General features: G+C 43.3%; 1 protein-coding gene across 1 annotated transcript in view; it reads right to left on the bottom strand.

Moving 5' to 3' along the window:
* Nucleotides 1-805: 805 nt before the first annotated feature.
* The window catches only part of Myo5b (myosin VB), a 251,035-nt gene continuing 237,175 nt past the window's right edge, over nucleotides 806-14,665 (bottom strand). The window contains exons 35-40 of the mRNA XM_090353117.1: nucleotides 13,739-13,828; nucleotides 11,278-11,428; nucleotides 9,712-9,997; nucleotides 8,694-8,868; nucleotides 5,588-5,668; nucleotides 806-1,153 (exon numbers count right to left, since the gene is read on the bottom strand). Of these exons, the coding sequence (XP_090209243.1) occupies nucleotides 1,001-1,153; nucleotides 5,588-5,668; nucleotides 8,694-8,868; nucleotides 9,712-9,997; nucleotides 11,278-11,428; nucleotides 13,739-13,828 (936 nt within the window). The 3' untranslated portion in view covers nucleotides 806-1,000. The remainder of the gene's footprint in view (nucleotides 1,154-5,587; nucleotides 5,669-8,693; nucleotides 8,869-9,711; nucleotides 9,998-11,277; nucleotides 11,429-13,738; nucleotides 13,829-14,665) is intronic.

Raw genomic sequence — 14,665 nt, 5'->3', positions numbered from 1 at the left:
TGTTTTGGTAGTCAGTCTATAAAAATGTTGATGATAAACTTGCAATGGGAAAAGTTGGCTTAAGTTGCTTCATAATTTATGTACCTATTTATGTTGGTACTGAGGCTTGAACCCAGGGCCTGGGGACTGTCCTTTGGCTTTTTCCATCAGGACTAATGCTCTACTACTTTGAACCACAGCACCACATCTGGTTTTCTGGTGGTTGACTGGAGATAAGAATCGTATAGTCTTTCCTGCCTGGCTTTGAATCTCAGGCCTCAGATCTCAGCCTCTTGAGAAGTTAGGATTAACAGTGTGAGTCACCAGTACCTGGCTTAAATAGTTTTGTTTTCTCAAAGCAATACTTCCAAAATAAACAAAAGTGCAAACCTTTGGTTCATAACTTAAGGATTACAGATTACTTTCTAAAGCTTTTTTCCCCCTCAAGTAATTGGATTCTGAAGTTGGCATATGGCATTTTCATGATTACTGGTACATAGTTAAAAATCCAGTGAAGGCAATTTCCATCCTATATTTTGTGTATGTGCATCTCTGTTTTATTGTTGCTGTTTGGTCTTGAAACAGTATCTGGTTGTAGAGCCCAGGCTGGCTAGAACACAAGCATGCACCAGCCACACTTGGCTGTGAATATGGTCTTATTTTCTAATTAATATTCTCCAGTTCTATGTGGAGATTTAAAAAAGAAAAAAAAAAACTAAGCAGCTTCCATAGAACTGGTGCCTGTTATATGCCCATGGGGATTGCTTGGTGGCTACACATTATCACATGTACTTGTTTATAGCGAAATTGAATCTTTAAAAAAATCTTTCATATTTCAAGTGTCTTTATTCTGAGCAGCAAGTACAAAAAATAATGACAGAGATGTGTCATATTAGTTCAGTGTGCTCCACAGGTTCTCCGTCTCTGATGTGATCCGTGTTTACCAGGTTTGATAGATCCTTGAATTTGCTTGACTGCATTGCCGCCCGCTCACTCTCCTGGGAACCAAGTTGGCACATTGTCAGACTTCGTTGAGGAACTCCAGGTTGAGACATGCTGGGATGTGGATTGAGTTCATGGTCAGAGAAGACGGATTAAACGGGAACAAGACTGGAAACATGTGTTTGGAGTCTAGCAGCAGTTGCTGAGGGTCATTCCGCTCTTGTAGTTGTGCCTGGGAGGAAGGAGGAGACCACGTGAAATCTTCAAGGGCTTGGAAGTAGCTCCTTGTGAGCTGATGAAAGTAAGTGGACCTATAGCATGGGGCAGGTTCTTAAGATAACCAGGGAGGAGGCTGGGACTAGGCAAACATGCTCTCCCTACCTTTGAGGTCTTTGGTAAGGAGAGAAGCCCTGCTTTAGGCTTATTGGAGATCAGAGAAAGCATTCCCTAGATTCTAGCATTACTTCAACTATTTTTTTTGAAATCTAAGAAAGAAGGTAGAAATAGGTGTAAATCATATGGACAAAAACACTGTTAATTTTGACATTGTCTTGGAGAAATTCCTCAACTTTTCTTTTTATTTTAGTGTAGGGAAAGTGTGAACTTAGGGTCTTGGGCTCTCAGCTTTTTCACTCAAGGCTGGAGACCAACTACTTGAGCCACAGCTCTACTTTGGTTTTTTGTCAGTTGTGGGACTTGAACTCTAGGCCTGGGTGTTGTCCCTGAGCTCTTCAGCAGAAGGCTATCACTTGAGCCATAGTGCCACTTTGGCAGTTTTCTGGTGTTTAATTGGAGATAAGAATCTCACAGACTTTTTAGTGTCCAGGCTGGCTTTGAACCTCCATTCTCAGATCTCAGCCTCCTGAGTAGCTAGGATTACAGGCATGAGCCACTGGCACCAGGCACATTAATTTTTACACTAACAAGTGAAAAAAAATCACAGAAGGACACTTGAATAGGCATTTAAAAGGACCAGAGAGCTTGAGGTTATGTTGGTTAAAATGATAGTCTGGTAAAAAGAATGAGTAAAAATGAACAGAGCTTGAAGGTGCAATGCCCTTGGAAGAGGTATTAGGTCTCTTGTCATTTTCTGTCTTTTGCTTCCCTGCTGCCACAAGGTGAACTGGCTGCTCTGCCATGTGTTTCCAACGTGATGCACAGCACAGCCACAGGCCCAGTGCAACAGGGTATGGTAAAGGTGGGCTGAAACTAGTAGTCAAAAGAAACCTTTCTTCATTTTAAGTAGATGCTTTCAGTTATTCTGTCACAATAATGGAAAATATACAAACACACACACACACACACACACACACACACATACACAAATGGGGGGAAGAGGAGAAACTTTTTCAGAAAATTGTAAGGATCAAAAGAGTCAACCTGAGGGAAGCACTGAATGGTTGGTACACATGGCAAATGCTCTATTTGGCATCAGTACTAACTTTGCAGTATGATTTTCTGTTTTTTCTGCCTGGGCCTCTGAACTCTGAACTATGGGCTGGAGCTACAGTTTTACAAAGGCCAATGAACTAAGGGTATATTACCAAGAGGAGAAATCAATACATCCCAATTTTGAGAAACACAGGTCATTCCATACTTACTACTTTGAGGCTAGAAAACTGTTTATACTTCTCTCTTATGAAGCTTCAAATAGTGACAATATTTTGAAGTTATAATTGTCTACAGCCGGGCTGGGAGTTTGGCCTAGTGGTAGAGTGCTTGCCTAGCATGCACGAAGACCTGGGTTCAATTCCTCGGTACCACATATATAGAAAAAAGCCAGAAGTGGTGCTGAGGCTCAAGTGGTAGAGCTCTAGCCTTGAGAAAGTCCAAGGACAGTGCTCAGGCCCTGAGCTCAAGCCCAGGACTGGCAAAAAAAAAAAATTGTCTACAGTTCCCATGATTTTAGAGGTGAAAGAACTACAGATATTATCAATTCAATTCCTCCAGCAGTTGGGTTTTGCAATTGGCTCTAATGCTCAGGCTAGGGCTTAAACTCAGGGCCTCACCCTTGCTAGGGAGGTGCCATGGCTTAACAGGGTAGCATTTGAAAAGTGACAGGTAGTAGGCTCATAGATGGAAATGATTTTAAATCCAGGATCATGAGATGGTTTCACAGTCTTCACAGTGAAGGGTGTCTGGTGTCAATCACAATATATTTATTGTGTGTTAAAAAAGAGATGTTAATTATTAATATGTATATATCATACATAATTTACATTTTTAAAGGTCTACATAATGTATACAGCAAGTGAACAGCAGTATGCTTTAGTGAGCAACTTCAATTTGTGGAGTGTGATCTAAATTGTGAGTGAGCGATACTGTTGACCATCTCCTCCAAAACCTACATAGTGACAACTACTATACCTGGCAGGGATATTTTATAGGAATGCCAGATACTGAAATTGATGCAAAGGAAAGACTAGAGGTGTTGTTACATGTTCTCAGAGGACAACGGACCCTTAACCTGCAGGACATTTTTCCTGTGTCCTTAATCCTGCAGTCTCACTTGGCATTTGTTCATCTACTTTTGGCATGGTTTCCCTGGTGCCAGTCTATAACCAGTCACAGATATTCAGACATAGATGTGTGACTTAGATATTCAAGACCAAGGAAGACTTTCAAAGCTTGCATTTTCAGTTGTGTCATTTTTTTTTAGCTCTCTGTACAGACACTGATAGTGGCCCTGGGTCAGTTATGGCAGTGGCTTCTCTTCTGTCATGTAGCTCTTCCTCCCGGTTCAGCAGCTGGCTTGCTGAATTAGTAACTGGTTCTTTCCAGTCAGCACCTCCCCTGTCTTTACTGCATCTGCATTGGCTGGCCTCCACATGCTTCTCTTTACAGACTATATCCTGAATTACCCTGTGGTTTCTCAATTGCCCTTGAGAGAACAACAGACCTGCCAAGTCTAACTTGTCATTCTTTCCTTGACCTTTGGCCTCTTCTCTACTAGGACTGCAGGCTAAAGTTCATTTATTCTTGCCACAACTCTTTTCAGGCCCAGGATGTTCTTTCTAAGTCTCTGGATTTCTACATTTGAACAGAGTCTGGTGCCCTGAGTAAAATCTCAAGTACTTCAAAGGAGCAGCTTTTTTTTTTTTGCCAGTCCTGGGCTTGAGATCAGGGCCTGAGCACTATCCTTGGACTTTCCCAAGGCTAAAGCTCTACCACTTGAGCCTCAGCACCACTTTCAGCTTTTTTCTATGTATGTGGTACTGAGGAATCGAACCCGAGTCTTCATGCATGCTAGGCAAGCACTTTAACCACTAGGCCAAACTCCCGGCCCCAGGAGCAGCTTCTTATATGAAGGAGCCTATATCCTCCAGGAGCTTTGGTCTTTTTCTTCCCTTTCCTTTCCTTTCTCCCTCTCTCACAGACTTTTCTGCCAGGGCTGGCTTCCAATCACAAACCTCAGCTCTCAGCCTTCTAAGTAGCTAGGATTTCAGGTCTTCTTACAGCCCAGCCCAGCTAGGAGCTTCAGGTTTCAGCAATGATTTAATAAACCTCTATTGTGGTTCACCTTTTCCTGCCTCCTGCTCTCAGATCACATTCCCTTGTTCTTTTTCATCCTGATTCACTTTGGTATTACTTTGCACACTAACACATCCCCACAAAGTTATCCCCATGTACAGCCAGGAGAGAGACATGCCCTATTTTTTTTCAGTTGTCATTTAGTTACTGCCACACACTAAGTACTCCAGGCACTCAGTACTCCGCTTAGGCTCAGCTTGAGGACACTCATCTTTAAGTTAAAAGTCCCCATAATAAGAAAAAAACAGGCCTAACATGCTTTCTAAGCACACTCCCAAGAATGAATCTTGTAAATCTTATAGAGATAGGTGTTAGGAGTTTAAGTTATAGTCTGTCTCTCCTCTTCTCTTTCCTTTCTCCTTTGTTCCTTATCCTCTTCTTTCTTTCCCTCTCCCTTCTCCCCTCCCTCTTCTGTTTTCAATAGTGCTGAGGATGGAACCTGAGGCCTTGCAGGTGCTTAACAGCTCTCTGTCTCTGAGCTGCAAATCCAGATCTTCTATTGAATGCTTACAGAACACTGCTTTGATCTTTCTGTGACTAAATTAGATATTAAACTTCTGTGTTGATTCCATTTGGTGCCCTGATTCCTTAAGACGCAAATGAAATACTTAGGTCATAGCTAAAAGTCTAAGAGGCAGAGAGAGGTAGTAAAGGTTAAATCCTCTGTGTGAGGGTCTCGTTAATGAGTTATTCATGGGTAACAGGGTTCATGCTTATTTACAAAGAAAACCTAGAAATGAAAGGTCTTCTTACAGCAGCATGACTAGCATTTTATTAGTAAAGAGAAGGCAGCTGGTGCTGTGGCTCACGCTTGTAATCCTTGCTACTTAGGAAGCTGAGATCTGAGGACTGCTGTTCAAAGCCAGCCAGGGCAATAAAGTCCCTGAGACTCTTATCTCTAGTTAAACACTAGAAAATCGGAAGTGGGGCTGTGGGTCAAGGGTAGGGCAGTAGCCTTGAGCTGAAGAGCTCAAGGAAAACACCCAGGCCCAGAGTTCAAACACCCCCCGACCCCCGACCGGAAAAGTATATGTAAGTAAGTAAAATAAAGAGAAGGTTAAAACCTAAATTTATCCAATTTCTTTCAGAGTTTTAGACTGGGATTTATTAAATTGATTTATGTTTTAAAACTCACCTGGATTGTTCGGATAAAGGATACTGTGACCCGTTCTTCAAATTCATTCAGGGGAGTATAAAGGTTTAAAATTTTGACAATCTGTGGGAACAAAAACAAAGTTTAGCACAAAGTAAAATGAACAGAAGATAACTTTGATGCCTGTAAGCTATTCGTATGAGAGTATACACTGCATTCCTGGTGGATCTTAGTTCCTGTATGACATTCATGTGTCTATACATGTGTGCATGTGCACATAGCCTGCACCCCTGCAAGCGGGGCTCCATGGATAACGGCTCTTAGTCACTGAAAGGTTTTTTTCCAGACAAAACTGGAAAACTGCCTTTGATGAGAAAGAACTTGGTTAACACCTCTCCTTTCCTACTAATACATTTTACCAAAAACGAGATTTTCTTCTTACTCAAGAAGGAAAAAGTCTTTTGTCTGTCACCCAATTGTTTGGTGGCAGTAATATGTTCCAGCGCAATGCCAGATGCATTCCAGAAGTGAACTCATGAAAGGAAAAATGTATTTGAGAGGGGCAAGTTGGGAAACGCAGTACTTTCACAGCAGGAAGCAGGTTTCATCTTTTGGTAGTTAGTGGAGGAGGTACAAAGAGACATTCATTTTGCTATACTGAGCTCAAGAGTTGGGTGCCTTTGGCAGAACTGGTTAAGCACATGTAGAAAACTAAAGGTGGATCCTTCTTTGTCACCCTGTACTAGAATTAACTCCAAATGGATCAAAGACCTGGAGGTAAAAGCTGACACACTGAAAACTTTACAGGAAGGAATAGGAGATACACTAGACCTCCTTGGCACAGGTCGAAACTTTCTTAATAAGGACCAAGAATCACAACAAATCAGAGAAAGGCTGGATAAGTGGGACTGCATTAAACTGCAGAGCTTTTGTATGGCAAAGGACATAGCTAGTAAATTAATTAGGAAGCCTACAGAGTGGGAGAAGATCTTCACCAACCAAACAACGGACAAAGGCCTCATATCTAAAATATATCAACAGCTCAAAAAATTGAATCCCTCCAAAACTAATCTCCAAAGTAACAACCATCCCATTAAAAAATGGGCCAAAGACTTAAAGAGAGTCTTCTCTGAAGAAGAAATAAGAATAACCTATAGACACACGAAGAAATGCTTGACATCTCTGGCCATAAAAGAAATGCAAATCAAAACAACTCTAAGATTCCACCTCACTCCAGTTAGAATGGCCAGGATCAAGAAAACTAATAACAACAGATGCTGGAGGGGATGTGGCCAGGAGGGATCACTACTACACTGATGGTGGGGGTGCAAACTCATTCAACCACTATGGAAAGCAGTATGGCAGTTCCTCAAAAGACTAAACATAGAGCTCCCCTATGACCCAGCAATTCCACTACTTGGCATTTACCCAATCATCCAGAAACAAAGACATACTAAATCCACCAGCACAACAATGTTCATTGCAGCACTATTTACCATAGCAAAGATATGGAACCAACCTAGATGTCCCTCCAATTGATGAGTGGATCAACAAGATGTGGTATTTGTACACAATGGAATTCTATGCTGCTGTCAGAAAGAATGACATTGCCCCATTTGTTAGGAAATGGAAAGACTTAGAAAAGATCATATTAAGTGAAGTAAGCCAGACTCAAAGGAACTTAGGCTCAATGGTTTCCCTCACTTGTCATAATCAGTAGAAACCTTGGGCTCTCCTAGCAGAGATTTGCAATAGAGCAAAACCTTGATACAAAAGGCCATATAGTAGGAGGCTAAATGAAAGGATCTCTAGGATATAGAAACATAAGCCATATAATGAATGATTGTTGTTCTTAATGTACTATGTTATCTCTCATCTCTTTTGCTGTCCCGTGGTTATCTCATATTGTTACAGTATCTCACTTTGTTACCTGATATATCGGATATATTTGTATTTGGTTATTTGAAATTGGGTAGGGAACGGGGGAAAACAAGATGAGGGGTGGGGGGGGAGGGAAATGGGGACCAAGACATGTGAAAGGGTATCAATGTATGGGAATTAATGCACCATCTATCTGGCAAATATCATGTAACCCTTCTATTAATTACAATAAAAAATATATGAAAAAAAGAGTTGGGTGCCTTTAGGTGCTGGTTAAGAAGAAGATGTATTGGACTGGGAAAGGCTGGCTTCTGACCTATTTCCAAACAGGTCACTCATGATGAAGGGCAAGATCTGCCCTTGGGGATCTATCTTTTTACAGGATGATCATGTGTCTACAACTGAGTTATAAGATAAATGTAATGGGGGGGGAATAATATGTAAGTACTTCTAAGTCTTTAAAGACTTCATTTAAAATAATGAAAACAGATTTTCTTTAGTACACACTAGCTTCCCAAGGGGCTTTCATGCCATTTCCACACATGTATTGTTAACAAGTTCCTTTTCATCTAAGTAAGATAAGACCTTCTGTCTGTCTGGAAGGAATCATCCTCACTGCTCTGGTAATCTCCCCTATTTTCCCTTCCCCTTCTCAAACTAATTTCAACAAATTTTACTGAAGAAAAAATACAACCTTATTTAAATGGCAGTTATAAGTAAGCACATTAATTATGAAGAAGGCAAATGAAACAAACATCCGATGTTGACAATTTGAGCAAAAATGTAAATGTCTGGGTAGGAAGCAATCCAGAATTTGTCCCTTAAAAAATGGTCAACTGAGCCGGGAGTTTGGCCTAGTGGTTAAAGTGCTTGCCTAGCATGCACGAAGACCTGGGTTCGATTCCTTGGTACCACATATATAGAAAAAGCCTGAAGTGGTGCTGAGGCTCAAGTGGTAGAGCTCTAGCCTTGAGAAAATCCAAGGACAGTGCTCAGGCCCTAAGCTCAAGCCCAGGACTGGCAAAAAAAAAAATGGTCAACTGAACTTTGTGAGTTTACTAGCTTATTTTCTGGATGAGCAACAGGAAGCAGAGATTTACTGGTAGGGAGCATTTATCTGATTTCATAAACCAAAGTGTTCTCTGTTCAGCAAGACCACCCACTGACTGCAACTCCAGAAGTCTGGGAGGAGGGAAATGAAAATCCACCAACAAGAACAGAACTGCTGTCAGGATGGCCAGCAGAGGTCTAGAACGGCCAGCCATACCTGCTGGGTGCTGAGGGAAGTGCACAGAGAGCAGACGGCCTCTGCATCCTCTTGGGTTTTCTTCTTCAGCTGCAGAAGCTGGGCTGCTTGGATCAAAGGTTCCAGAGTTTGGACTGCCCCGCTCTGGTGAAGGTTTCTTCCCCGAAGCCATTCCTCAAGTTGACTTATATTATACCTTTACCATAGGAGAAAAAAAAAAAACAATTAATTCCTCATTCACTGGGATGAGGACACCTGTGAGCTCTGCAGGCTACTTATAATGAGGGATATCACTGTCATTGCCTTAATTACGTCATGTGGTTAAAAGCTTGAACAGTGTCTGGCACTTAGTAACTATTGGTTGCATGAATAAATCACTGGGTGCTTAAAATCAAGCAAAGAGAAAAATACTTGGTATGTGTTTAGAAATTAATGGGGAGGCCAGGAGCTGGTGACCCATGCATGTAATTCTAGCCACTCAAGAGGCTGAGACCTGAGGATCCCAATTCAAAGCCAGACTATGCAGGCCAGTCCTTGAGACTCTTATCTCCAATCAACCAACAAGAGGCAAGAAGAGGAGGTGTGGCTCAATAGATAGCCAATTTAAGCAGATAAAAGCTAAGAGACAGCTGCTAAGCCCTGAGTCCAAGTTACAGTACTGAGTTACTGATACAAAATAAAAATAAACAGAAATCAATGGAGGCGAGGCATTGGAAATACTGAGTTAAAGTCATTTGGGTTTTAATATTCATAAACATGTTTATACTTTGCAGGTCTTCAGGCCTTCCATCTCAGTGACTGTCCTCTGACCTGGCTTCACTGTACTCAGTCTTCACTGTGTGTACATGTCTTTAAACTTTGTACATGTGTTTATAACGTTTGCCACCTCAGTGTTGGATAAATTTCATCAGCTAATAAAAGTATGCTAGATTGGAATCACATATAGACCGTGGCAAGGACAGTAAGTAGGAATTGGATTTCACTTGAGAATAGCTGATTTCCGGCTTTAGTTGGGGTCGGCCTGGTGCGTCCCGCTCACCTGAGCTGCATGCCTGTGCTCCAAGAGCAGACGTCCTTCCGCAGGAGGAGATTGTTAAGAGTCACCGCGTTGATCATGTAGAAGAGCTGCTTGAACACCTGCAGGATGATCTCGGGGTCCAGGCCCTGGTCGCACATCACCGTATGGAAGGAATTCATCTGGCGAATGATGGCCTCCAGGCAGTATGAGTTCTCCCCCCCCTCCATGCTAGAGGAGCGCTTCCGGTAGCCCATCGGCTTCACACCAGACAGACCCAGGATGCTCTCATTTTCCAACATGGCAGAAACTGAAAGGAAAGCATGGGCAGAGGAGTTTATACATTCCCCCAAACAAGTTGTTGGACCACCTAGATCAAATTGTATTCTGGGCTTAAGCAATAATAACACCCAGAAATCTGTGATGCTCACATTTGTCAGATGAATATCATCTGGCGAATTCTAGTGTGTTGGTCTCCATGTGGAATAAAACAGTTATGGAGCAAATTTTCACTTGAACTGATTGATGATGTGACAGAGATAGTGACTCTGCACGGGCTGCATAGTGCATTGCCTGTGTTATAAGTCCAGAGTGTAAGAACTAGGCAATGTGAGTGGAGTCCTGGCCCAGCCATTCATTGACTCTTCAAATATTCGGTTAGTTGGTCCAGCATACTTATTGAGCCTAAAGAACTTAACTGTAGGTACTTCAATACTTCATTTAATTATCTAACAACCCTATGAAGCACTTTCCATTTTACTGATGAGGAAAAATAAAGTTAGATACTTGTCAGTGGGCATGCTGCTAGGAAGTAGTGAGATTTGAACTCAGGTCTGATTTTAGAACTGGTGCTCTTAACCTCACATTATTCTGAGTTCCAAAAGGATCATTATTTTCTACTGCATATGCATTAATGGTTATTTTTTGTTTTATTAGTTTATTTTTGCCAGTCCTGGGGCTTGAACTCAGGGCCTGAGCACTGTCCTTGGGCCTTCCACAAGGTTAGCACTCTATCACTTTACCATAGCACCACTTCCAGCTTTTCTATGTATGTGGCACTGAGGAATCGAACCTGGGTCTTCATGCATGCTAGGCAAGCACTCTACCACCAGCCCCAATGTTTTGTCTTATTTTTTTAGTGCATGCGTGTGTGTGTGTGTGTGTGTGTGTGTGCGCGCACGTGTGTGCATGTGCGTGTACGTGTGTGTGCGTGTGCGTGTCCATATTTGCCATGCTGGGATGGAACGCAGAGCCTCACACTTGCTAGGCAAGCGCTCTTACCAATGAGCCACACCCTCAGTGTTTTTCAAGTTTATGTAAATTACTATGGACATTAATTTGTTACAGGAAAATATACTACAGAAGGAGAGATAGAGCATCTTCTATGCTAGAGCATTAGTGGGGGATGGTGTTGAAATGTCCATACATCTTCCCAGGCACAACATACACACCTCCTAAAGCCTCCACCCAGATGCCCCTGGGTTTGTGCTGGCCACTGCTGATACATTTGCTTCCCCAAAGGCAGGGCAGCTTACCTCAGTGATTCCTTTAAGACCCCAGGGTAAGTGTAGGGAGTGCCCATCAACTCACCTATCATAGGCTGCAGCAAGCCTTCTGCGATTTTAATGAGCTGCTGGTAGATTTGAATGGAAAGGTCACTCAGCACCTGTCGGTATTCAGTGAGGTCAAAGTTCTTGAGACAGTGCTCATTCTGCTTCGCGGTGTTCTGGGTCATGAAGCCCTGTGGAGGAGAGGTAGGTAGTATTGGCATTCTGGGATTTCCTGAACTCAGATCTGGTCATTTTACCCAGCTCTCATTTGTGGGATTCTTTTTCCCCACTCCACCCCCACATACATGACATTTTCTAGAAACCTGTACAGTCCTGAGGCCTCAATGGTGGCCTCTGAACTCGAAGGTAAGTGACATGACAGAGAAGTAAAAACTGTGGAGTTGTGAAAAGGCCTAAATCATTTAATCCAAGTCCCTGTGGTAAAGGGACTTCCAAAGGCACCAAACTGCAGCTGTGTTCAAAGTCAGAAACAAGAGGGATGTGTCCTTTCTATTTGTCCCCATTCAGGTTACCCTATGTGATGGTTCATCTTGACTGTCAAGTCAGACGGTTTAAGAAAGGCCTAGGAGATTAGCCTGGGTGTGTGTGAGGGTATTCCCAGAGACAATTAAATCCATGGGGTTCTGCTCTCATCACAATGGATTAATGTCTCAGTGCATTCATGCTATGATGTTCTAATCTGGAGATGTGAAAAACAGGAGCTGGAACCTATGGGAGGAAGTAGGTCACTGCAGAGTCCTCGGGACTGTATCTCTCTTTGGTTCCTTCCTGTATCGTCCTTCATTCTTGACCACTGTGAATTGAATGGCTCAGTTCTGCCATCCCTCCACACTAGGATGGAGCAAAACTTCTAAAACCACAGCTAAAATAAAGCTTTCCTCCATTAAGTTGTTTTTCCTCAGTATTTGGCCCCTGCAACACAAAGGTAACTAATACACACAGACTGTGTTGCCCTGTTTGGGCTACCCCGAATGTTAGAGTTTACAGATCCCCTACGGAGTATAGTCGTGGTCCAGATCCTATATAATGAGATGTTTTATATGGGTTCTATCACGGAGTATCAGAATTAACAGATGAACTGAAATGGTTCTGTTACAATAGCCTTGTTTCCTCTTAGCTTTATTAACAAGTGGAGATTTGCTGACATCAAAGGGCTCCTGTGATGTCCTTTAACTTTTGAGACAGTGCCACTAGGTAGCTCTGGCTGGCCCCAACCTGGTCATGCTCCTGACTCAACCTCATAAATACAGGGGTTTTAGGCAGGTATCACCATTGCCAGCTCCAGTGGCAATTTTATTCAGGCCAAAAGAACTCAGTGGCCCTTAAGAGATCAATGTTCTCAGAAAAGTGACTGTCTAGACCTCCCTCCCTCCTTCCCTTCAATCCATCCATCCATCCATCCATCCATCCATCCATTCTTCCTTCCTTCCTTCCTTCCTTCCTTCCTTCCTTCCTTCCATCTTCCTGCGACTTACTATCCTGCCACTGAGTGTAACAGGCATGTGCCACTGTTGAAAGCAATTTTTAATGAAATGAAAGCAGGCTTGGAGAGAGAGTAATTGCAGTCACTGAGACAGCCTTCCATTTGTCCTCATTCTCTTGGGCTGCACAGATCTTGTTGCTATGGTTTGAGTCTTTCCCTGGCATATGAAGAACAGTGTCATGTCATGAAGCCCTCAGTCCTGACCCTGTCCTACGTAATGACACTGGCGTCTATGGAGCACAGGGGAAAATGTTGAGCCTGGTGAAATGACACTGAATGATATTCCATGCATGAAGTAAGAGCTTATATATAGTAAGGATTACAATTATGCAGCAGAGGCAACTGGCATGAGACGAAGACTATTTCTTATACCTTTAACTTACAGAAAGCAGGTGAACAACCAAAGTTCTGATTCCTCCTTGTCTTTTACTGGTACAGGAATTTCAACTAGGACTTTACTTGGCTAGCACTCTACTACCTGAGGCTATTCCTTGAGACAGCCCTGAAGTTATGGCTCTTGGGAGAGATATGGAGTCAAGCCACATTCCAAAGGCAAGACTTAATGGGCGTGGCAAATTCTCTTATTGTCTCAACATTATTGCACTACTTTCATTTCTGTTACGTCTTCACCTAGAAAAGGGTGGATAGTCAGATGTGAGAAAGGTAGGGGAGAAGTGGAGGAGGCCTGGATGCCTCCTCCAGTGGAGGGGCTGGATGCAGCATGAGGGAGAGGTCCACTTGGGGCAGAAGATGGGAACGGTGCATTCTTAGAGGAAGATGGGTCTCAGGGGTTCAGAGAGGAATACAAAAATGATAGTGTCAGCTGGAGCTCAGGACAAGCAATCAAGTTAGGTTGGAAGCTTAAAGCTGTGCTTCTAGTCACAAGAGATGCCGCAGTCTAAGACAGGGTATTCCACAGACATCGTCTCCGGGGCTCTTGGCACCCTAGGCTTAGGAGGGAGTGAAACAGGCTATCTTCTGGGTGCTCCTCACTCACCTCATCCCCACTGTACTGCTTTAAGCAGTGAAGGAGGCGGCAGGTGTTGGATAACCAGAACGACGTCATCTCAAAGTCATCATTGTGCTTCTGCAAAAAGAGAAGGACATTCGAGGTTTCGCATTAGGGGACATGCTACTTAGTGCCTCTCTGCTGGTGTTCCCCATCGTACCCTGTGGCAGTCATGAAGATGGAAAGACCACTTGTTAGTCACAAGGAAGACATCCTTTGTTGAGAAGTTGGTCTGCTCATCCTTCACTGTCCACGCCGGTATCTAGAACCACTCCCAGGCCCCTGATGGGTGGTGCGCGTGTGGTGGTGTGCATAAACATTTGCTTGCTGGGGCTGAAGGTGAAGCTGAGCTGCACAGATGAGGCTCATCCGGGTGGCTCCAGGCTCTAACTCCCTGGATTGACAGAGCAGCGCTGACACATGGGATGCTAGGAAGCAAGATGGCTGCGTGTCCTGAGGTCCCACTCACTTATGAGTTAGGTGCTCAATGGCAACAGTCATAACAAAGTGACAGGCTGCTCAACACCTCATAACTGTGATCCAGTCTTCAGTACCCTCACTCTTCATGGAGTTGACGCTGGGAGCTGAGTGTAGTTATTTAATTGGCAGAGAATGGAAGAGCTCTACCAACAAAACTAAGAGATAGAGTACAATGACTGTACTCTGGGGAAATGGTGGAAACTAGTTTAGCTCAGGACTGGGGAAATGATATTTGCAACCAGTCCCAGGCTAACATAGACTGGTTAAAGACTCCTGAAGGAGCCCTCCTGGAGGCTAAGGCCAAAGTGATGGCAGCATGTGGGTGGAGTATGAGTGGTGGTAGGGGGAGCACAGCAGAGCATGAGGCTGGAAGCTCAAGGCTGGCTTGGTATTCTCTGAGCAAGGACCACAGGTTTACCAGACCCAAGCTGCCAG

Source organism: Megascapheus bottae, chromosome 19 (assembly GCF_031878675.1).
Source record: "Megascapheus bottae isolate mThoBot1 chromosome 19, mThoBot2.hap1, whole genome shotgun sequence".
NCBI classification, from domain to species: Eukaryota; Metazoa; Chordata; class Mammalia; order Rodentia; family Geomyidae; genus Megascapheus; species Megascapheus bottae.
The sequence above is the reverse complement of the archived record's forward strand: the minus strand, read 5'-3'. Positions and strand labels throughout refer to the sequence as shown.